Source organism: Fundulus heteroclitus, chromosome 8 (assembly GCF_011125445.2).
Source record: "Fundulus heteroclitus isolate FHET01 chromosome 8, MU-UCD_Fhet_4.1, whole genome shotgun sequence".
Taxonomy (NCBI): domain Eukaryota; kingdom Metazoa; phylum Chordata; class Actinopteri; order Cyprinodontiformes; family Fundulidae; genus Fundulus; species Fundulus heteroclitus.
Window position 1 is genome coordinate 481,009 of NC_046368.1, and position 22,590 is coordinate 503,598.

Consider the following 22,590-nt stretch of genomic DNA (forward strand, 5'->3'; position numbering starts at 1 on the left):
ACATAAAGCCTTGTTAACTAAATGTTTTTTTTTACTCTCACGTGTGGGCAAAATGCTTTTACACATAGGTTAAATGCTTTCTCTCAGTGTATAGTAAGTGTCGTCACTGACAGCGAATTTAAGCTAATCAATAAAATCCCTGTTTTTCAACTCTGACTGAAACTAATCTATTTTGTTCTCCAATGACCAGCAAATTCTTACCTAAACATGCTATAAAGTGTTTCCAGCAGTTTTAATTTACAATAAACTAAAACAAACTTTAAACATAACAGAATTTGGTGCCCTAAGAAGAATATAGACATATTGATGACTTGAGGTTGTTACCTTTGGGACTTTTTAAGATCTTGCACACACCATGTTTATGTTCATTTCTTAAGAGATCAGTTACTTGTTAAAAGTCTGGTTAACCCAATCCACTTATATCTGTTCTTGAATCAAATGTAATACTTCCCAGACTCTTAGAAGCAAAGAGAGAATTTAAGTTACACAGCCGTAGGTTCAAAACCTCTTGAGAAGAGATCCGAGTGGATGGTTAATTATGCAGAGTATCTGTTTTGGCAACAGAGGATGTAAGTCTTTTTGTCTCGAGCAAAGTGATTCTGTATACCGCACCTATGAGCTCAGCCTTCATTGCCAGAGGAGACTACTAAGTAATATTCAGCGTATACACTTATTTAGGGCTACTTTGTCTCCGTTATGGGAAAAAAAATTATTACTGGATTACTGGAATGTAACAACAATGAAAGCTCAGTCTTTCTAATTTAAAGGAGAGCCATGTCAACTTTGAACAGTTTCATTGGCATTACTTGTGATGTGAGATTGTTTTAAATAAGAAAAAGCTTAAATATGTATGTAACTCTAGGGAATTTTGCTTTATTCTTACTTTCATAGAGTCAAGAAGTTATAAATTCCACAGGACCAGGCTTTTCTTTATGCATTGAGTCTGATCGTCTGATCTTATATCAAACAGCAGTAATTGCATAAATAGGATCAAAGAATATAGCCGGGATCCCAAAGGCATTTGGGAACTGTGCAAAATTAAGCAAGTAAACAAAGAGGGGTTGACTCGGGAGGGGCACGTTTCTCCACATTTTGTTCGACTTGGGAGCAACTGGCTCAGAGTGTTTTCAGGAAATCTTTGCTCAAAGGGGATCACAAAAGGTTGAACGTGTCAAAAATGTTACGTAAAAAAAATCGGTTCAATTACAGGGGCTTAAAACGGAGGGCTCCCTTTAGCTAATGCCAAAACAATAATCTCCAAAAATGCCCATTAGAAACCAGTAAGTAACATTCTAGAGAAACAGCAACGTGTTATTATAAACACATAAAACACACTCATACACAGCTGATACACACACACACACACACACACACACACACACACACAAACCAGCAGTCTTCTTGCTCCTCATTAGTGCCCAAACTATCACAGCGCTTTAATGAGAATATGGAGTCGGGAACAAGGCAATTCTAGCAAGCAGTCAGACAAACGCACACACATACACACGCACACACACACACGCGTGCACAGCTGCCCTTCACACTATGAGCCTGCAGGGTGTGACAGGCGGGCACGCCAAAAGAGGATTTGCAGTGAAAAGCTTTGGGGAGGAGAGGGAGAGAGAGAGATAGGAGGAGTGGAGAAAAGGGGATTACATGGTGAATATTTCAGTACTAAAAACATACCAATTGGTTTGGACTCCCCTTTCTGGCATGGACTGACACACACAATCACAAACACAAACACACACACAAAGGCATTAGGAGAGCAGTATCTCATACAGTGAACTGCACACCGGTGAGATAGTAAGCGGGGTGATGGGTGAAGCCAGTTCTAAACCACAACGGCCCCCCTGGGTGACATGACTGATTACCTGATGTTTAGGCTGCTGGGACAGAACTGCGAAGAAAAACTAAAGTCTTGCTACTAAAATATGTTTTAACAAACATGCAAGCAGTGAGAACTTTTGACAAAGCAATTTTTTTTTTTTACCTCAAAACTAATAAAACCAAGGTAAACACAATGGAATACTTGGGAGCTAATATAAAAAGTCATATAGGGAACTTAAAAACAGCAACTCTTGTGTATGGCTTTTCCACCCCTTATGAAAGAGGGACGGAGAAGACGTACAGAAGAGACGTCAATGTAATAAAGCTCACCACTTTAATATGTAGGATAGATTTATTACAGGACTTCTGGAAAAATAAAATAAAAAGCTACATACAACAGGGACTCCTTTAGAAATAAATATTTCTAGCTTTCGTTGTAAAAATGCATCAATTCATCAGAACAAAGAACAAAAATAAGGATTACTAAGCCAACAAAGCTTGTTTTAACTAAACTTTCATATTTAGGCAGAAAAGTGGCTAAAGTCACAAAATAGTCAGAAAACAAGCTGCCACTGTTCTCTAGTTAGCCTTATCACTCTAAGCAAACTAAAGAGCCCAATTAAAACAGACAGAAAACTTGCTAGAATTAGCGTTATCCCTTTGGCAAACTAATAAAGTCTCATTCAAAGCAACTGAAAATGAGCCAATGTTAGCATTATCACATTAGCAAACTGAAAAGCCACAGAGAAAAGTCCTAAACAATCATCAGCTCATTCTAAGGTACCTATGATAAATCCATGTACTCTTCAGTAAAAACAAGCATAAAAACAACTTAAGCCTAACCAATCCAAAGCACGCAATTAAACCAGCTAGAAATTCAAAGTGACCAAAACCAATTCCATTAATATAAAATACTGCGCTATCCATCATCCCTGTAAGCCCTCCCAAGCAAAAAGCTGCAGTACATCGCAGGGGACTGGATGGCAGAGGAGTGCCATGTTGCAAGGTTGGAGGTCACATCAACATTCCAGATAAAGTAGGACTGTAGGAACACTAAAGGACACACGGACCGGCTGCTGGATGGAACCACGACAGCCAAAAGCTGGTCAGGTCAGCAGGGAATCAGGCTCCAACATTGAGGCAGGGAGGGGGGGGATGGGGGGCACCGAGATGGGACGGGGGAGGTGAATGAAGGTGGTTGCCATAGAAGGGGTGAATAAAAGATGAATTTAAAAAAACAAAACAATCAAAGCAGAAGAGAGGATCAATCTGTGCGCACCCATGCATTTTACTTATTTGTGAATGTGCGTATGTTTCAGTTTCTGGGGGGGGGGGGATTGGGGAGGGTTTACCACCGCAGGAGTCGAGCGGACAGCGGCGTTGTCCCACTTACGCGCTTGAAGCACTGCAGACGCAATTGTTAAGCCGCCTGTTACTGTGTGTGTGCGTGCGAACGTATACCGGGGTTTGTGTGTTCGCAGTTAACACACTGCAGTCTAGACCAAGGGATCAAGTGTAATCTCCCCCACTGATACAACTGATGAACTTAGGTCATAGACCACTGTCAACATGTCAAAGGCATCGTTTCCAGAAGGCAACAGGGAACAACGTGGTCTCATTATCAAATTTCAAAAATTTGTTTTAAAGATTAAGACGTATTATAGATGATTCTAGTGGCAGGCATCTTTGTTTTTTCTTTCTTTGACTTTAACAATGTTACATTTCTGCACCTTGCTGTAACTATGCTTGCATGCTGAACTAACTGGAAGAATTGCCATGAGCCGCTACAACAATTTACCTCAAAAGGTTTGAGAAAAGAAGGAAAATCTGGTTATTTTTTGCACCACTAATGGACATTCGGGCGGCAGGACCCAGCGTGGGCAAAAACAGTCTGCAGCCATTAATGATGCACAGTGATGCTGGGTAATTACTCTCACACTGTTGCTTACCGGATCAATATAAAGCTTTCAGTTTTCAAATGAGATACACCTTTGGCGCATCTCATCTCGTGCCATCTCATCAAGCTATTTTAGTATTTTAGAAAACATAATGGGATATTTTAATGTGGTATTTTGTTTGATATAGACTGATCTGATTAAAATAAAAAGAACAAACCTTGACAGAAGTACTGCATTACTGTATTGAAGTCTTTTAGGTTAGTGGATAATCAGCAATATACCTTCAATTAGGACAAAAAGCTTCGACGTTTCCTTTCTTTTTTTTTTATTCAGTTGGCTAACAAGCTATAAAGAAAACAACGGTCCGATGCATCCATCTGGAAGTGCAAATCTGGTCATTTCAGATGATGTCATAAGTTGTTTCTTTATGCAGGACTTTCAATTTGAATTGCATATAAATCACTGAGATTTTCCAATTCTAAACAAAATGAAAGATGTTTTTGAAGAACTGTCTTCATTGAAACAAAATCACCAAAAATGTCACCATTTTGGGTCGCTGTGCCAGGCCCGTATATGTAGCGATGAAGCAGTGCCACAGAAATACACTGCAAGCAGAGAAAGCAATAAAGCATGAACTTGAAGATGATTGAAGTCAAGGTGGGTGCCGACTTTCAAAAAGTTGCATTTTGGGATGTTTTCATTTTGGAAGCAATTCCTGGAAATGTGTTTTCTCTGTAAAAACCAAGGAAGTGAAAACTTTTGCCATCACACAATGTTGTTTTTCTGTGTGGATGGCAACATAGTGGTTGTGAAAACTCAGCTCTCAAAATACCATAGTGGCGTAGGAGAAACAATCATGTATTTTAACCCTAAAAAAAAAAAAAACAACTGTCACCATGCAATTTACTCTAAGCTCATTTTTATTCTTTTGTTATTTTTTTGGAGCAACACGGCAACATGTTGCAAGTTCCAGTAGTGAATCGTGATCTGAAACCTCGTGGTATCATTTGAGCCAAACCAGTACATAGATGTTGTTACATAATGATGCGGCACTTTTCGACCAAAACACAGCCTGGAACACACAAAGCAGCGGCCATAAATCAGTGTCACACTTGTGTTCTGCAGTCATGCATCTTATTGCCACATGCATCATCCCTTCTATTTCCTGAAGATGCCTTTGTTGCTTGTTACATAAAATGTTGAGGATGATCTCCATGTGGAAATGATCATGTGACTTTTAAACTAGTTTCATTAATTAAATTATTTGTACTAAAATAGTAACAAACGAATGTGAAAGCACACATGGGGGTAAACAACAGATCAGAACTGTGACAAAACTACAAACTCTGCTACGATGTTACTAATCACACTTGTTTATATGGACAAAACAACTAAAGTGACTTAAAATCTAACAATTAAGCAAATAAGGCAAACCCATGTATATGTAGAAGAATTTAAGAAAATAAACATAAACACAGTGACAGAACTATATTATTCCCCATAGAAAGTACTCCTGACCTGTACTCGGTAGTACTATGGTAATGAAAAAACTCACTGACCAGGATAATGCTACCACTAATCATGCGTACTCTTTGTTTTTCTTTCCCATGGAAAGTACTGCAGACTCAGTGCACCTGTGTTTCTTTCCAAAACTGGGTTATAGATTGAGCTGATACTCAAAATAACTTTCAGGGATCTTGTTTTTCTTTCTGGTCGAAAATTAGGTGCCTTTTCCTGGCTGGAGACATGGATGGAGCAACTGTCGCCATTCACTTTCTGTGCTCTCTTCTTTCTTGTGGAAAGTGTTCCTGGCCCAATGTTCACGGGCCTGGTTGTGTGTTCTTCACTGACCGAGTCATTTAGGAATTCATTGCTGCTATTAACTTAGTGGACACTCGTTATTCATGCTACATGATCAGTTTGTACGTGTTTAGCTGTGTCTCTTTCCTGGACAGACATACTGACTCAGTCCAATTGGCTGGGCTTCCTCAGATAAATAACTGACTGTATTGCTTTTATAATTTGGACTGAAACTGACAATAACTGGATCTCAGTGAATGGATTATAGTTTAATATATCTGACAGCTTTAATCTTAGTTAAATATGATTCTATATCAATTGAAATGAGTTGAAACTGTCTTGCAAAGGGCCCTGAGATTACATTTGCAGTGAATTAATGCTACGTGTATAAATAAATAAATAAATAAATAAATAAATAAATAAACGGAAGTCAGGATCAAGTCTGTTGAACTACCTCCAGGTTGCCAGCTCAGACACAAGTGAGCCTAACACCCTAGTTTTTGGATTCTTCCCCTTTTCCTGATAAAACACAACTGAATCACCCACTCTGAGGGTCAAAGAAAACAACAAAGATTCATTTACTCATACTTCACCAGTGGAAGGGAAAAAGAGAAACAAACAGGACTTTGTCTAGAAGCTGATTAAAGCTTTTCTGGGAAGGTTTAGGTGAAATGATTCCCTGCGCTGTGCCTGGCAGACCTATTCAATTAGAAACAATTGTGGGATAAATATCAGTCTATGGACACCATCACACTATTTGTAAACTAAACCAAGTCAGTGAAGTACAGCTATTCATTTTCATATCCTAGAAAGGCTCCCACTTAACTCTTAACTATTCAGTGACTTGTAATTAAATCCTGCCACACACACATAGCTCTACCACAAGCCTCCCCCCCCACCACCCCCTCTACGGAGGAACCCCGTGACAGATTTAATTAAAAATAAGCTAATTAGTCTCAGTTTCTAAACAAAAACACATGCGTCATCAAAAAAAAAGAAAGAAAAAAAAGTGAAAACAAGAAGCAAAACTCCCAGATTGAGACACTGACTAAATGTCTTTAAAAGGTGGAACACATCAAACCCCAACATCAGGATGAACGCTTTGCTGTGAGCATAACTCTGTATAATCTTGTTCATAAAGGTAAAAAATGAGGGGGGGGGGGGGTTAGAAAATATTTCACATGAAAACAGACAAAACACGCCAAGTGTGTCATCACCTTTTAGAATAAGGTCAGATATTGGGTTGCGAGCCCCAAGCCAGATTTAGACCAAAGTAGAAGATGACACCACACACTCCGCTGTGCCCTTCAGGCACAACCTCTAGGTATCCTATAGTAAACACACATGTGCTCCTTTCACTGCCTCACACTAACTCAAAAACTCCCAAAAAAAGAAAAAAGAAAACCCTTCTCCACCTTCTCCACCCCCTCACCACCCCCATCTAACTCTCTCCGCGCACTGTTTTCACACAGTCCATCTGACACCCAAGCGCTGTGCAGAGCGCATGATATCATCAGTCTGCCAACTACAAGGCGGCGTGACATTACCGGCTGCCAGGACAGCGAAAGGGAGCCAGGAGTGAGCCCCAGGAACGCCAACCTGGACGCGCACTCATGCATACTCATGCGCATGGGTCAAATCTAAGGAAACTTAAAGAGGATACGTGCCACAAGAGCGCACACATGTCTGTGTGTGTTGGAGGGGGGGGGGGGGGGGGGGGCGACATGCGCAAAAAGATAAAACGAGGAATGAATCTCACCTGCACCTGCATGAAGGATCCCCTGTAGAAGCAGCACGCTGCAGCGGACAGGGCACTCCACAGGCTGCACCTCTCCGTCATGGTGGGCGCACACCTTCTCGCTGCTGTCTCTTTAATTCTGCTTGTTTTATCTCACCTACCCGTCTGCCTACTCCTGGGGGTCCACACCAACGCCAGCCTCGGCGCTGAGAAGCCTGTCCCACCCTTCTCCGCCTGCCTAACAAACCCTCAACATTGTGCCCACCACTCGCAAATGATGCGCAGGCTGCAAGCTACACCTCTATATTAACAAAAAAAAAAAAAAAAAAAAAAGACCACCATTCCAGCTGCCAGCGCGCAACATCAGCCGTTCACCCACGGGCAGCGCTGATGAGGAGAGCGAGAGATGGTGCAGCTGCTGACATCCCTCCACGCACACTCCTGCCCCGCACCGGCTTCCGCTCGCTTCTGCTCGCCTCTCTCTCTCTCTCTCTGCACTTGCTTCACGCCGCTGCTAGGGATTACCTCATTGCCTGCCCATGAAAAGGGGTGTGGGTTGGGGGGAGGGTGGACCAGAGGGAGAGACAGGGTTGGGAGGGTGGTGTATGATTGGGGAGGGTGAGGGTTTACAGGCTGAAGCTGAGAGGAGTGCTGTTGGGTGCTGGGCAGAAACCCCACCCACCCCTAAAAAAAAAAAAAAAAAAAAATGACCCCCACCCCCTCTCTAGCCTTCCAGCCTCACTACCCCATCAGCTCTCAGAGTTGCACAGACAATGCTGACAAGCGGTGAGAGTATAAAGGGGAGGAATTGAGAGGAAAGTGAGGGGGGGGGGGGGGCAAAAAAAGAAAGAAGAGGTGGAAAGAAAATTAAAAGGTTAATTTTGAATATAGAAGATTAAGGCTTATGGGGAAGAAACTGAGGACGTGCACAGCCTGCATTGTGCCATGTTCGTTCACACATGCCTATGGTCAGACCTTTGCAGCAAATAACTTCATTTGACAAAAAAAAAATAAAAATATATAAAAATGTACACACACAAAAAAAACCAAGAAAAGTCACAAAAAATCACAAAAAGTGCGCAAAAGACGAGCAAGTTTTTTTGTGTGCACTAACAGGGTCACTGACATCACGCAGGGCGGCGTAAGTTTTTTACACTAAGGTGAGAATAACAGTGAACAACTAGGGTTGGTACAGTTTTAAAGTCTGACGGTAAATTGTTGCAGGGGTCCCTACAGAAAGTTTGGAATGGGGTTTCCAGATGCTGAGCGCTGATAATCTGGCCTAAAGATCACAAAACACCAACAAAAAAAAGAAAAACTGATGGAATTTAATTAAACCCATGAATGCATAACTTATGCATACAGTTGGAGCTCCTTCTCAGTTTTAAATTCGTATTATTCGATAAAATTATCGAGCAAGTACTGTTTCGCCAGAGGGGGCGCTGTGAAACTTTATGGGGGGGGGACTCCAACCCCTTGGTGGCACCACTGATTTGTTGACTTTAGTAAACACCGTGCTGGACAAGCAACGTTAGGGCAATTTCCGAAGATAACAAAAACACAGCAGGATAAACATTAATTTCCAAAGCAGAATTTTGTAGTCGTATCAAACGGTTTATTTTTTTAAATAAATCTTCATAAATCTTATTAAATAAATTAAGATATATTTATTTTTTGCTCCAAAAAGTTACTGAAGTAAATGTGACTGAGTAAATATATCCACCTATGGATTCAATTAGACGGTAAAAGGTGATGATAGTACTGAAGAACTACAGTTAGCATAAGGATGAGAATTTTATTGTGATTTTTTTTTGTTTTTGTTTTAGTAAACACTTTGCAGGAAGAGCAACTTAATGGATTCTGACAATGATTCTGATTCAGTGGGACATTTTTCCCTGAGGAATACAACTCAGATAGATATAAATACAACAAAGATGAGACAGAGGGAGCATTTCAGTTGCAAAAAGGTTCAGCCTTTTACATTTGGCCCAAACGTTAGTTTCGCAAAGGCACATTTTAATCAGCTAAATTATAATTCACAACGGCAAACTTGACTTGCATCAGAGGACAGGCTGAATCCCCGACTTGTTTTAAAGACAAATCTCCTCAGCGGCGTTAAAGGGACGGTTGAAAGTTTTTTGCACAGAAGCCAATTTATGTATTGATGGGAGACGGAGGTAGAGGAGATGCGCCTCCGGGGATCTTCCTGTGATAAATGTGTGCTGAGAAGGGAACACGTTAAGCATGATTTACCTTTTAACAGAGGCTCGCTATAGAAACCCCGCTAACTAACCCTTTAGGTTCTCCTCTACGTTTTTGCCAGGCACACCTCGACAGAGTATTTGGTTGTTTCATAAATGCTACCTGTGTGTGCCTATGCGTAGCTGAATATAATGATGTGTCTCTAAAAGGCCACGCTGGCTGCAGCTAGACAGCTCATTATGAGCTGAAAAGCAGAGGCAGGTGTTTCAAGCATAACAGGGTGTGATTTTCGCTGGCCAATTTCACACAAACACACACCGTAGCGGCGAGATGTCAGGTGGGGTGGGGCGCTGTCTCCGGAGGCCTCCTGAGTGACTTTGTTGAGGATGCTTCGCCATAAGGCAGCCAGGGAACCCTGACAGCATCCAAAATTCTGACACTGCTCTTAATTGGGTCTGTGCCACTGCAGCAATGCAGAATAAAAGAGCGATATAGAGCAGTGGAGGAAGGAAACGTCCTTTCACTTCACTAACACACTTACTCGTCCCGTGGCCCCAATGTGATCGCTTGTCTAATCTGCTTCTTGAAGCTACGCTGGTGGGCTACAGGAATAAAAAAAACAAAGGTCACAAAAATACAGAGCAACAAAACCCAGGATGTATTCATTAACCACATCGTCCCCTCTTAATGTAATCCCAAATCATCCAGCGGTGGATTAGACAGATTACACAGTGGGGGGATAGAAATAATCTCTTGGAGCTCTGCACTCCTCTTGCCTTTCACTCGTCTATAAACCCAAAAACTATCATATCAGAGCCAAGGGTATGTGACAAGTGGTAGCTGTGGTGCGCTACACACTCACACGCTGGTTGTATGTCTTCACACCAAATTTCTACGAAAACATAAAAAAAATGATGGATTGATACCAGTCAGAGATCTGAGCAAATGGTAATCCTGGTAAACCCTAAAGTAGAAACATGTCGTCTTCTTAGAGGAAAAGTTTGCACTGTAGCATGGCATTAAACTAATGATAATCTAATAATGTAGTGCAATGTGATGTAATAATAAGGATAGTAATGACTTTTCTATAATTTCTCAATAAAAATACCACATCAAAACACTTTGAGTTTACTAGTTTGATTTAAAAAAGTAAGAGAACGTGGTAAAAAATGGATCAGAAGGCTCCGCTTCATCTGGGCATGATTTCTGAGACGACAATAATCATTGGTGCTTTTTTAAGCACTCCAGAAGACTTCCAGTGAAAATAAGCATGTGGTAAATGGCTTAAATTCAATTAAATAGATAATACAGACTCAGAAGCAGGCCTCTATGCTGGGATGAGTACAATGGCTGGGAGAAAACATGGTTTTAAAGACGGACTATGGATGAAAACCTGATGGATATTGTGGGTAAGGATGCGTTGAAGGACTTGGGGGTTCCAAAGAAGGGTGAGGAGAAAAGGAGGGGTCAAAAGGGGTCATTGAGAAAGATAAGAAGGAAGGATGTGATGAAACCAAGACACGAAGTGGGGTGAAAAGTGGGTATAAAGAAGGCTGCCAAGGAGGGAGGAAAAATGTGGATGGGAAGAAAGGAGACTATAAAGAGGGATAAGGAGAATGACGGGGAGATAAGGAAGATGTTAGGAGGGATGAGGAGCGGGGGGAGGGGTTGAAAAGGGGTCGGAAAACAGAAAAAGGAGGATAGAAGATAAGATAAGATAAGATAAGATAAGATAAGATAGACTTTATTGATCTCACAGTGGATAAATTCATGTGTCAGATGGGTTGAAAGGGGGTTGTAAAAAGCAATGAGGAGAAAGTGCAAGAGAAAAAGGGGTCGTAAAGAGGGAAGCAAGGGATAACTGGAATGAAAAGATGTAAGGACAGAGGAAATGGGATTGTGGTGGGATGACAGAGATGAGATGATGGATGAAAGGAGATTGCAAAGAGGGATGAGGGGATGGCAGGCATAAAATGGGGATATACATATGGATGTGGAGCAAGGCAGGGTTGAAATGAGGTGATAAAGGGGGATGAGGAGGATAAGTAGAATGACAATGGGTTGTAAAACCCGCATGAGGAGAATGACAGGAGTGGAAGAAGGGGCCCTATGGAGGCGTGAAGGATGAAACGGGGTTGCAAAGAAGGATGAAGGTTGAAAAGGGGATGAGGATGTGGAGGATGACAGGGATAAAAGGGTTGTGAGGATGGTATGTGGATTGAAGAGGGTTTTTACAGTAAAAAGGGATAGGTAGAATGAGAGAGATGATAAAAGGACAAATGAGAAGAGAGGGAGGTATTAAAAGGGAATGAATGGGGGTCATAAAGACTCGTGAGCAGGATGAGTGGGACAAAAAGGCGGGTTGAGGAGGATGATGAAGATAAAAAACAATAAAATAAACAGGCATGTTGGATACAAAAAGGAATGAGTTGGATGAATGGGCTGAGAAAAGTTTGTAAAAATAGACAGAAGGGTGAAGAGAGAAGATAAGTAGGGATGAGGCTTGACTGAACGTGTGAAAGGCAAGGAGGGAGGGGTTAAAGAGGCAGGCTGGAGGTTTGTTTGCCGAGCGGTTAGAGGTGTAACTGAGGTGTGGTCCTAACCTAATTAAACACATTAACTGCATTTAAAACTGAAGCTCTGTTTAAAAAAAAAAAAACGTGCCAGATGCTTAGTTCTGCATTAGCATTGTATATATCATAAATAAAAACACTAAGGCACACTGGACTAAAGCTACTCTGCAAATAAACCTACACAGATAGAAAGCAACCCAAAAAGCTCATTAGGTTTACTGACTGTAAAATAACACCTGACGCCCTAAAGAAGGGATTAACTTTTGTTCTCTTCATGTGATATTTTTCATTAAAAAGTGATATCATTTTAAAATCTCGAGATCTGGTGGCTGTGGAAACCGTATCAGATTATTTCACATCAATCAAAGACATTCTATGAGCATACGTATAAAAGAGCATCCTCGGCATAACTACTAGAAGAGATAAAAGGAGAGGGGGAAAAAAGTGATCAAACTACAATGTGTCTCCCAGTTGTTAACAGAACAACCAGATCCAGGGATTTTGAGGTGCGCGTACACTTTTTATTCTGTCAATAACGGCAGCTTCTTCGCCTCTATCGGCTTTGCACCAGTGAAGGAATCCTGCTCAGAAGGAGCGCATCCTGTCATTGTTTCAAAGCGAAATGGGGTTCTCAAACCTTACACTTGTTTACGAGTGTCATTTCGCAGCCTCTGATGAATCACAATGACAGATATCAAGTTGCTGCGGTGGGTGAGATGTGGCATTAAAAGAAAAAGCAAAGACTGAGTCAACATTTCCTCTGTAAAAAAAAAAAAAAAAAAAAAATGATGCAGTATATGATGCAGAGCTACAAAAAGATTTCTGGTGCATCTGTTAGTTTTCATACACACATACACACACACACACACCTGAAAAGATACATATTTTGAGTTCAGCTTATATTAAGCTAAACTTAATAAAATTCCCATGAACCCTGCTTTGGTGTTCCCAAAATGTTCTTTTTCTAACAGTTTTCCCCTCTCACGCATTCATTGAGGCCGTTCTTTCTCGTTTTTCCACACCACTCTCTCCTTTGCTCCGTCAAATCCAACATTTCTCCAGTCAGTCTTATCACCGCCCTCCTGCTCTCCTCTCTCACCTTCGTATCCCTCTGATCAATAGCCTAACCTCCTCCTTCCAGCCTCCTCTCCTCTCTGATCCCTCTCCTCACTCCTCTCCTCCGCCCTCCCGCTCTCTCCTCTGCGGCCATCCCCTCCACCTTGCTCTCATTCCAGTCCTCTATCTCCCCATCTCTCCCCCTGCTCGGAGGCGGGCTTCAGTTAAATATTAATTAGTAAGCTCCATCCCGCAGGCTGATAGGGAGGACAATGGAGAATCCCTGCTTGTGCCCGTGAGCGTCCTGCTAATGAAAGAGTGTGTCTGGATGTGTGAGAGATAGGCACGTGATGATAGAAAAGGTGTGAGAGGGAAGAGTGGGAAACGTGTGTGTGTGTGTGAAAGAAGAGAAAAAAATAAAAGAAGATAGACTGGGGGGATAGAGATTGTATGTGCAAACACATCCGTAACTGTGTCAACGTGTGTGTTCTTGGCCTTAAAACAAAGCCCGTGCAGGCTGTGCATGGGGGTTAAAAGGGTGCAGTTAATGATCTGTATGTATGTGCCTCGCTGCGATTGGTGTATCTGATCATCAGGGTGGATCTAATCCACCTCCTGGTTAATCCGTATTAAAACACAGATATGTGTGTCAAAGTCTGTTCATGACACCGGTCTGCAACGACACAGAGGGAACCCGAGGACTTTGTCCCCGCGCGTGCTTTTGAACAAAATATGATTTCGGCATGAAATTGTTAAAAATTATTTTCATCTGTCTCGGGTATAATCACATTAAAGTGTCTAAACCTTTAACCAATGTGTTGCTGTAGCAACGAGGCGCATCTTTAGCGCGAATAAAGCAGCCTATAAGAGAGATGAATACAGCGTAATTCTTGGCTTTGTGCGCTGATTTGCGGCGCGCTGACCTTGAAGAGAGGTTGACGACATAGAAACACTTCAAAGGAGGGTAGTAAGAATATGAGGGATTTAGCCGAGGCTCCCGAGAGGTGGGAATTTATAAAGTGTGGACATTTCTGAGGTTTTTGTTTTGTACATGCTTGACTGTGGGTCTGTAACCTTTGATAGCCAAAACACAGTTTTTCTTTTCTCCTTCATGTTGTATGCACAAAGTAATCCAAAGAGCTTTACGGGGAGTCAAAGAAAATACATTAACATCATGTAAGGACTTACTCAAAACGTGGTCTCAATCTGCCACTTAAAAACAGCATAAATATTAAATCAGATAAACAGCTAAAAACAGTAAAAAAAAAAAAAAAATTGCTCTCCAAGAATGAGAAGAATTTTTTTTTTTTTCAGAAAGTGTTGAGTTTGTTCATAAAGTATCTCTTCAGTTATCTTTGCTAAAGTCTTTAGATTGGATGTGAGCTTAAAATGACTAATTATTGATGCAAAATAGATGTATTAAATAATACCCCAATGTTTATACTTCTTACACAGCCCCTTTACATGGATTAATCGGAGAAGCAGCAGAGAAGTGTATGGTATCTCTGGAGTAGCTGGAGAGATCCACAGGTCAGATAAAAGAAAATTATGCCACAAATCTGGCATTTATAATTTTGTTTTTGAAAAGAAGATGAAATAATTGTCGAATTAAAGCCCCTAATGATTTCCATCTTGGGGCTGGGAGTCATTTGTAGTCACCTTTAGGTGGCTTACTTGTGCTGGTTGCAGCCCATTCTGCAGCTAGTGATATTTGCCTAGTTGTAAAAGTTAAAAATAAGCTTTAAACACAGCTCACTGTGGTGCTCATCTTTTGAGCTGTCCGTTCATGTCACAGAGATTATATATTAGGGTGCCTGTGTGGGTGCATATTTAACTTTGAGATAATTGAGGTTAAAGAGTCTGTATCTTCTGAACTTTGCTGGAGCAGAACTGTAAAATTAAAAGAGTTAATCAAATCACCAGCGGCCATCTGACACTTAAACGGAACAGCATTCTACAGAAAGTGACGTACATCTTAAAGAAGAACTGTTCACATGTTACAGGAAGAGCAAATGCACATAACATTTCATGGTATGAACAGGGCTCTTGTGCTGACAAAAGTCAGATAAATAATGAAAAACCACACCGTGTAGCAATATATATTTTAAGACGCCCACCAAAATAAGTGTAACTTTGTTTTCAGAGATGTGAAGCCCTTTGTAAAAGATTTCACCTCCTCCTTCTATAAAGAGGTGCTGCATTAATTCAGTCTACTTAAATAGGCGCGAGCGCACATATGCATGTGCATGTGCAATCCCCCCAAAGGGTGCTGCTTTGATTTAATTGAGCACCTCTCAGACGCATACAGATTTTTGAAATTTAAACCATTCGCATAATCAAACATTCAGTAACACACTGAGCTCCCTAACACGCACACACACACACACACACACACACACACAATATTTTATCCTGAGCAGCGTCAAGCGTCCCAGGCATATGTTAATAAACCTCATATAAACCAACCCGTTCCACCTCCCCCCCTTTGGCTCCATCCCGTTGTTGTTAAACGGAACCACTGAACAAAGCAGGAGACAAAGCAAGGCTGGGTTGCAGGCAAAAATAGATGCACATTATTGCAGAACAGTTCACATCAACATCACAAAGTATTAAAAAAAAACACAGAGACTGTGTTAATTGGTACCACAGTGTAGTCAGAAGTGTTTTCTATCCACAAACCCTTTTAAAGATGCTTTTTACTTCGCTCAAATGAGTCACAAAACCAGCAGAGCCGGCTTCTTCAGCTCATAAAAAAAAACCCTACAACAACAATAAAACTGAAGAGCTGTTGGCGTAAGCTTTTGTTTATTATTTAATTGCCGACTTCAATAATTTTTTTAAATCCGATTCATAAAATGCATTTATTATATCTATGTTTTATTGTAGGCGTTGTGTGTATGAACACGTGTTTGACTGAGCACACGTGGAGGATTGAGCCGCTGGGCTGGTCTCTCCCATTATAACAGGGCACGCTGAGGCCAACTCCTGATTTAAACATCAGCTGTCATAAATGTTTCAGAGAGGTGGAAGGAGAAGGGGACATTGCTGGCAGCTTTTAGGGAGTGGGTTGGGAGGGTGGTGGGAGTGGCTGCTGTGGTGACAAAACATGCAAGATTAGCATTCAACACAAAATACCAGGTCTGCTAAAGTTAAAATTGTTAGTTGGTGAAGGATCCAAGCGCAGAGGGCAGAAACTGTGGAAACTGAAGAACTTTACTAATACAATGAGAAGATCTTAGGAGGAACATGTCTGAAAATAGGGTGAATTTGGGCAGTGAAATGTCAAACGGAGTACATAGCTGTTAAACTGAAGAATCCAACAGTGACCAGAGACATCTATTGGGCTTAAATACTGAGGGAAGAGTGGGGAATGACACTGGATGCAGGGGAGTCAATGAGGAGATAACGTGGAACTGCTGAGGCAGAGGGAAAGCCGGGAGACTGAGGAAGGGAGAGTAATAAATACGAAAGGAGCTCAGCTAAGATGAAGAAACTGCTAAATCAAGGGGAAACGTCTCACAGATCTAACAGAAATAAATTCAGATATACTAAAAAAAATAGAACACAAGAATGAACAAACAGACTGAACACAAAGAAATGAAGTAATATTGTAACACCTTGGATAATATGATGAACAGAAAAATTATTTAGATAGAGCCACAAATTAAACCCAAACCTGTAAGATTTATAACATCTAGTCTATAAAATGTAAACAGCATTATGTAAAAGAGCACACATGGTAAAATGAAAGGAGTTATAACAAGCAGCATTATAAACATCAGAGTGGATGGGTGCCACATGCAGTACAGCACCAGCCACATCTAGTGACATCCCTGGTTAAGATGTGTAAAATGTGTAAAAGTAAATTTAATTTAAAAGTTTACATCTGGAACTGTAACAAAGAAGGCGGGATGAGGGCAGGGAGCCAGGCTGAGCCGGTTAAAACATTTCCAAATTTCACTCAGAGCAACAAAGCTGAGAGCAATAAATGGGTCTTGGATTACAACCCGATTCCCTCAAACAATAAACTTAGTAATATGCAGGATATTTTCCAAACTCCAATCAAATCCCTTTGCTGCAGAGACGTAATCAGCAAGAATGAGAAAAAAAGGAGCTACAAAAATCAGTCGAATCACAACATGAGTGTGTACAAAATCACAATTGCAAAGGAAGCAATATTTAACATGATATGACATTTGAAGTGCTATGCACTCAAATCCTGTCAATATATCCAGCTTGTTGGATGGGCTTTCACTGCTAGCATAAGAAATATGTTTTCCTGATATTGTGCAGGCCTGATTTTAAAAAAAATCTAAATAGCTACAATCTAACACAACATCGAACATAAATTGTCCAAGATATATTTAAAAAATATACATTTAAAAAAGCAACACTGCCAGGATCATCCTATAGGCTATATTTTTAATTAGTATTACTTAACAACAGAGTAACTTATGTATTTTTTTTATCTAGATCCAACATTTATTTATTTAGCTAGTTATTTACTTGTCATTCTCCAATGTCCTCCATTTTCCAGATGAAGCTTCGCTGATTTTGTGGCTTGTTTTGAAAGGAGATGGATCTTTTAGCCGTGTCTTTAACATGTTTGCTGAGACTGGATTTGTTCATTTAACGTATGCACGTCACAAAACAAAATAGCAAGCTCCTCGCAAAAGAGCAGCAGGATAGTTTAAAACTATTTTAGTCAGATTCTTCAGAATTTTGGGTTCAAATGTGCATTAAAAAAAAATCCTCATAATTTCAGTACTGGGCCTTTAGCTATACCCATTAATTTATATACGCATAAGATATCAGATGTTGTTTGTGTCAAACATACAGAAAACCTGAAGAAAAGAGTGGCTGTGGTGTTTACCTATAGTCAATTTGCTCTGTGCAGGAGTAGTCCGACACATTTGTTTTACAAAGGGGGAAACAGGTCAGGGTCACAGGAGAAGGCTTTTATCACCTCACCAGTGACGTATGATCAATACAAAAACAGCTCCTCAAGCGCTCGCTTTCCCTCCCTCTTCCGCTTTCTTCTCCCAGCCTTTCTATTTTCACTTCATCCGCCTCTTAGTTCTCACTTTTGATCTTTTTCCTCGAGACTTTGTTTGTATACGTGATGCATAAAACCCAACTATCTCCAAGGTCACAAAACAGACTCATAAATAGGGAGCTCTAGGGGCCCGAGGTGATGTCGCCACCTGCTGGACGAAGCGTTCCCTGCGCATAAATGTGCGGCGCTGACAATTGGCACTGAGAATTCAATTAGCTAAATGGCAGGAGGAATTAGGCGAAATACAGAGGGAGTCTGCTGAAATGAGCAAAAAAAAAAACAAACAAAACAGAGCTGATGCTAAGATCTCAGTACTCAGCATAAAAAACGTAATTTAATAATGTTAAGGGGAGAATGCATTTTCAACCGTACTGCACGTAAAAAATAAATGCAACAAAAATACTTATGCCAGCTAGAAAAAATTGACATGAGGCCAAAGTGTTTCAGTTCTCTAGATACAGAACATCAGTTTGCAATTTGAAGATATATTTAAGATAGCAGGATTAAAGACAGTAAAAAAAACAACACACACACACAAGACTGACCTGAACTTGTTCTGGCTGGGTTTCTGTCGGCTTCATGTGACTGAAAAAAGAAAATAAAAGGAGGTGAATACGTGGAATAAAAAGAAGTAAAAGACAGATGAAAGAGGGGAGATGTTCGGCAGTGTAACAAGAGGAAAAAAGGCTGCCACATTGTGTGTACCTGTGCTTTGATACTCACCCTTCTGTGTTTGATCTGCTTGTCTAACAGGTGCATGTTACCACAGACACACACTTTATTTGAAAAAAAATAAAATAAGAGCCTGTATTCCCATGGATGTCTGCGGCAGGCTTTCAGGTGCTTAAAATGTGGATGCAGCTCAGCCTCATGGAAGACATATAAACCCTGCTGCGCTTCAAGGGCTGCCGAGTGCGGACCCTCAAATCTGGTAGCAACTGTATAACAAGAGCTTGTGATGGATCCTGATCATGTGTCAAAAAGCGTTGGGAGTCATGCTGTGGTTACTGATGCAGAGCTTTGTAATATACGGCCAGAGTAGGAACCGAGACCAATTATACTCTCAGGCAAGTTCTAAGATCAATTGGTGCAAGTCCAAAATGCATGATGTGTCTCAGAAGACTGGTAGTTAAGCAGTGTTACACACAACCAGAGGGAGAGGTCAGATCAAAAGGTCCGTTTATGGCAGTGGGGGAGCTGATAGTTTCCACACTGCCGTACAAAACTGCTTCTGTTATCTTGGTAAATTTGCACATTTCTTTTTTGTGCCAATAACAGCAGTCTTTCTCTCTCTCTCTCTCTCTCTCTCTATAAGGAATGAGATAAAAATAGCAATCTCTTGTTAGATAACGACAGAAATGTAAGCTCATTCATGGAGCTTATTATAATGAGTCAGTGCACACGCACATGCAAACAAATAACTCCATGGGACTGTGTGCATTTTTACACACAGTGGTTTGAAAAGGACTTCTGGCTGCTGACTGACCTTTAGTGAGAGAAAAACTAAAAATGAAGAGCATTTCATGGTAACTCCAAGTTCTGTCACATCTATCGAGTACGCATGTCTCTGATGATGCCCTGCTTTTTGACTATATATTCAGATGAAACATACATTTCAGTGTTTAACTGTATCACTACTATTGCATGTGCTGTGACAGCACCATCTCCTTTTCTCTTTTTTATCTATGAATAATAGTCTGGAGTTCTATTGCCTATACCGGGGCTCTCAACTCCAGTACTTGAAAGGTCAGTGTCCTGCTCCTTTAAGATGTCTCCATGGTCTAACAAGCCTGAATAAAATGGCTGAATTGTCCCCTGAGAAAGCAATCAAGTTCGGCTAATGACCTAATTTTTCAATTTAGGTGAAATTAATATAATACAAAATCTTTGTTTACCCCCCAAGTGGTCCAATAATTATTAGCTGATCTATTTCGTGGCACCCACTGCCACTAGTCTAAGCTGCTCTAAGCATTCAGCATGCTGATGTGAGTGAATCTCTGTCAGTGCAGACAGAGTATCTGGAGAGCTCAGCGTGAAATTAAATCATGTTTTTAATCTGGTCATTATTATTATTGTGGACTTAAGTTGATCCTGTAGCAGTAGCATTTATTAGGTGTGTAAAAGGTGTTTCAGAGTAGTGATGATTAAACCACAGAATTTTCATATGTCCGAAAAAAAAAAATATTTGGCTGTCTTACTTAGGTTGAGATCAAATTGTGTACGCTAGAGCATGGCATAAGAAGGCAGTATTGGAGCTTTATTTGCTTGAGATAGCATTTCTTCCTACTCCTATGAAATGCAATGCAAATACATGACAATTTGATGGGGGTATAACAGACCTTTCTAAAAGTTAAATGTTGGATTTAAATAAAATTAACATCTGGATCAGGCATTTTTGTCTAATTCAAATTATGATACTTCAAATAAAAAAGGGATGCATCAAACTATCCGTGTTTGGAAGCCAAAGGTTTTTTCATATAGTAATAGAAGGTAATGAACACCTAAAAAGCTTAGACATGTACATCAATGGCAATAAAAACAATTGTATAGTGATACAGTTCTGCACTACTTACTAGTTATGAATACTCTGCTGCATTTTGTCATTGGACTGTCCAAAATCTTAAAAAGAGGAGCTTTAAAAGAACCTAGCTTGAAAGACAGTCTTTAAAGCTGGAAAGAAAACTTGAAGGACATTTGGAATCCACTTTATGCAAATGTATTTTTATTCAATAATTTTGCATGCATAGATTTTCCTTATTCTTGCCTGGGCTGAGCATTGGGCACCAGCTTGAATAAATCAGAGCAAAAAACCCAGAAATAAATCAGAGCATCTGAGAGAATTGCAAGATGTTGAAGCTCTATAAATACAAATGCTGTGAGGCCGTTTTCAACAATTCAATAGCAGTATTTCCAACAAATAAAAGCTGTTTTGTTTCAGAAAACTAAAAGAATGAATTCAAAAGCGTGTACTGGGACTACTGGACAGTCTTTCTGCTTTATCTCATACAGCATATGTCAAACAACATTAAATTAGAGAAAATTTAGATTTCCCTAACATTTTACATCTAAAGAACGAACAAACCTCCCATTTTCCTGATAAAATGATTTCAGAGAAACATACAGGCTGAACATTCTGCCATAAAAACATTTTTTTCTAACAACCAAAAGTGGGAAGAAATGCCAACAGGAGGCTGAAAGAGTTTTCAGGAAAAGATGAAATGGTTTCCCAGAACAGATTCAACAGTTCACGGCTGCACAGTGTAAGGGCAATCTGAGAGACAGAAGTGCAGAGCGGTGATCTGGGGTTGAGCTGACATCCTGTAGGAGGGAGAGCTGCTGGATGGAGCAACCCGATATATGGAGCTTTATTTCCCACGGCAACTGAGCTAAACTAATGGGCAGACAATTTACGCTCACACATGGGAGTCCTTACATGCAAGCGCATGTACAGCTTGTGTTTTTAAACAAGCACATAAACACACAGCATTAATGAAAGTTGATCCGTGCACTCTGCATTTATGCCGGAGATTCTTGGGGTTCGGCCTTTGAAATCTTCCGGAAGGAAAGTGAAGGGAATACAATCTCCCCTGGTGGAGAGGAGGGTGGGAGCATATAGACGTTTAATTTCTCCCCTGAACTCCCAAAGATCCAAACTTATTAATAAATCAGCTGCCCCAGGAAGAAACATGCACAATAAGCCCCCTCCCAAAATACTAATTTCCCCAGGTCTTGTGTGTAAGAGCAAATCAATGTTAAATGAGAAATCATCCAACCAGCAGCCGACCGGCAGCTTTCCAGACGCATTTGATCAATAGAAGAAATCAATATTAGTCGCTGGCTTAAAAAGCCGAAGAATGAATCCAAGTATCTTCTCACTTTACACGCATCATTTAAGGTAGGGTGTGTGTGCACAACAGCCAAGCTATTATGATGGTTCGCCTACCACAGGGGTGAAGCACTCTACTTGTGGCCTTTTGCATGTTCTCAGTTATCCGGGTCCTTGCTGCATTTTGTTACCAGAGCTGGTAAAAAGATTACACACTCACCAAAAGGATGAATGCCATTCATTTCAGCATCCGTTTCAAGCAATCTTTAAACTTTAACTTTAAATTTCAATGCCAAGACTTGGGTGTGAAAATGAAATTCATTGTGATTTTTCTCCAGAGAATCAAAAATAAGCCTACGGGTTCAAGTTTATATATCCATGCACATTATTAATTGGTGAAGTGTCTTTTATACAGTTGCATTTGTGGTTGTCAACATGCTTTTGGTATAACTTTGACTGTATATTGGATCACTGTCCTAGACACATTTATGACATTTATTTAAATTGATTGATCTCCCGATCGCCAGATGTAAGGACATTGATGAGGATTTTTCAGAAAAACCCAAGATCCAAAAAGGCGCATATTTGCAATGAATTGGAAAATGCTGGAT

At 40.5% G+C, this 22,590-nt stretch overlaps 1 protein-coding gene across 4 annotated transcripts in view; it reads right to left on the minus strand.

The window, feature by feature from the left end:
• The window catches only part of sh2d3ca (SH2 domain containing 3Ca), a 75,952-nt gene that overhangs the window by 47,740 nt on the left and 5,622 nt on the right, over positions 1 to 22,590 (minus strand). For 2 of the 4 annotated variants that reach the window (XM_012871138.3, XM_012871137.3), the window contains exon 4: positions 18,699 to 18,738. In XM_012871138.3, the coding sequence (XP_012726592.2) occupies positions 18,699 to 18,738 (40 nt within the window). Of the gene's footprint in view, positions 1 to 7,287; positions 7,774 to 18,698; positions 18,739 to 22,590 lie in introns of those variants that run through there. The other 2 variants (XM_021320780.2, XM_012871140.3) reach the window with 2 other exon arrangements.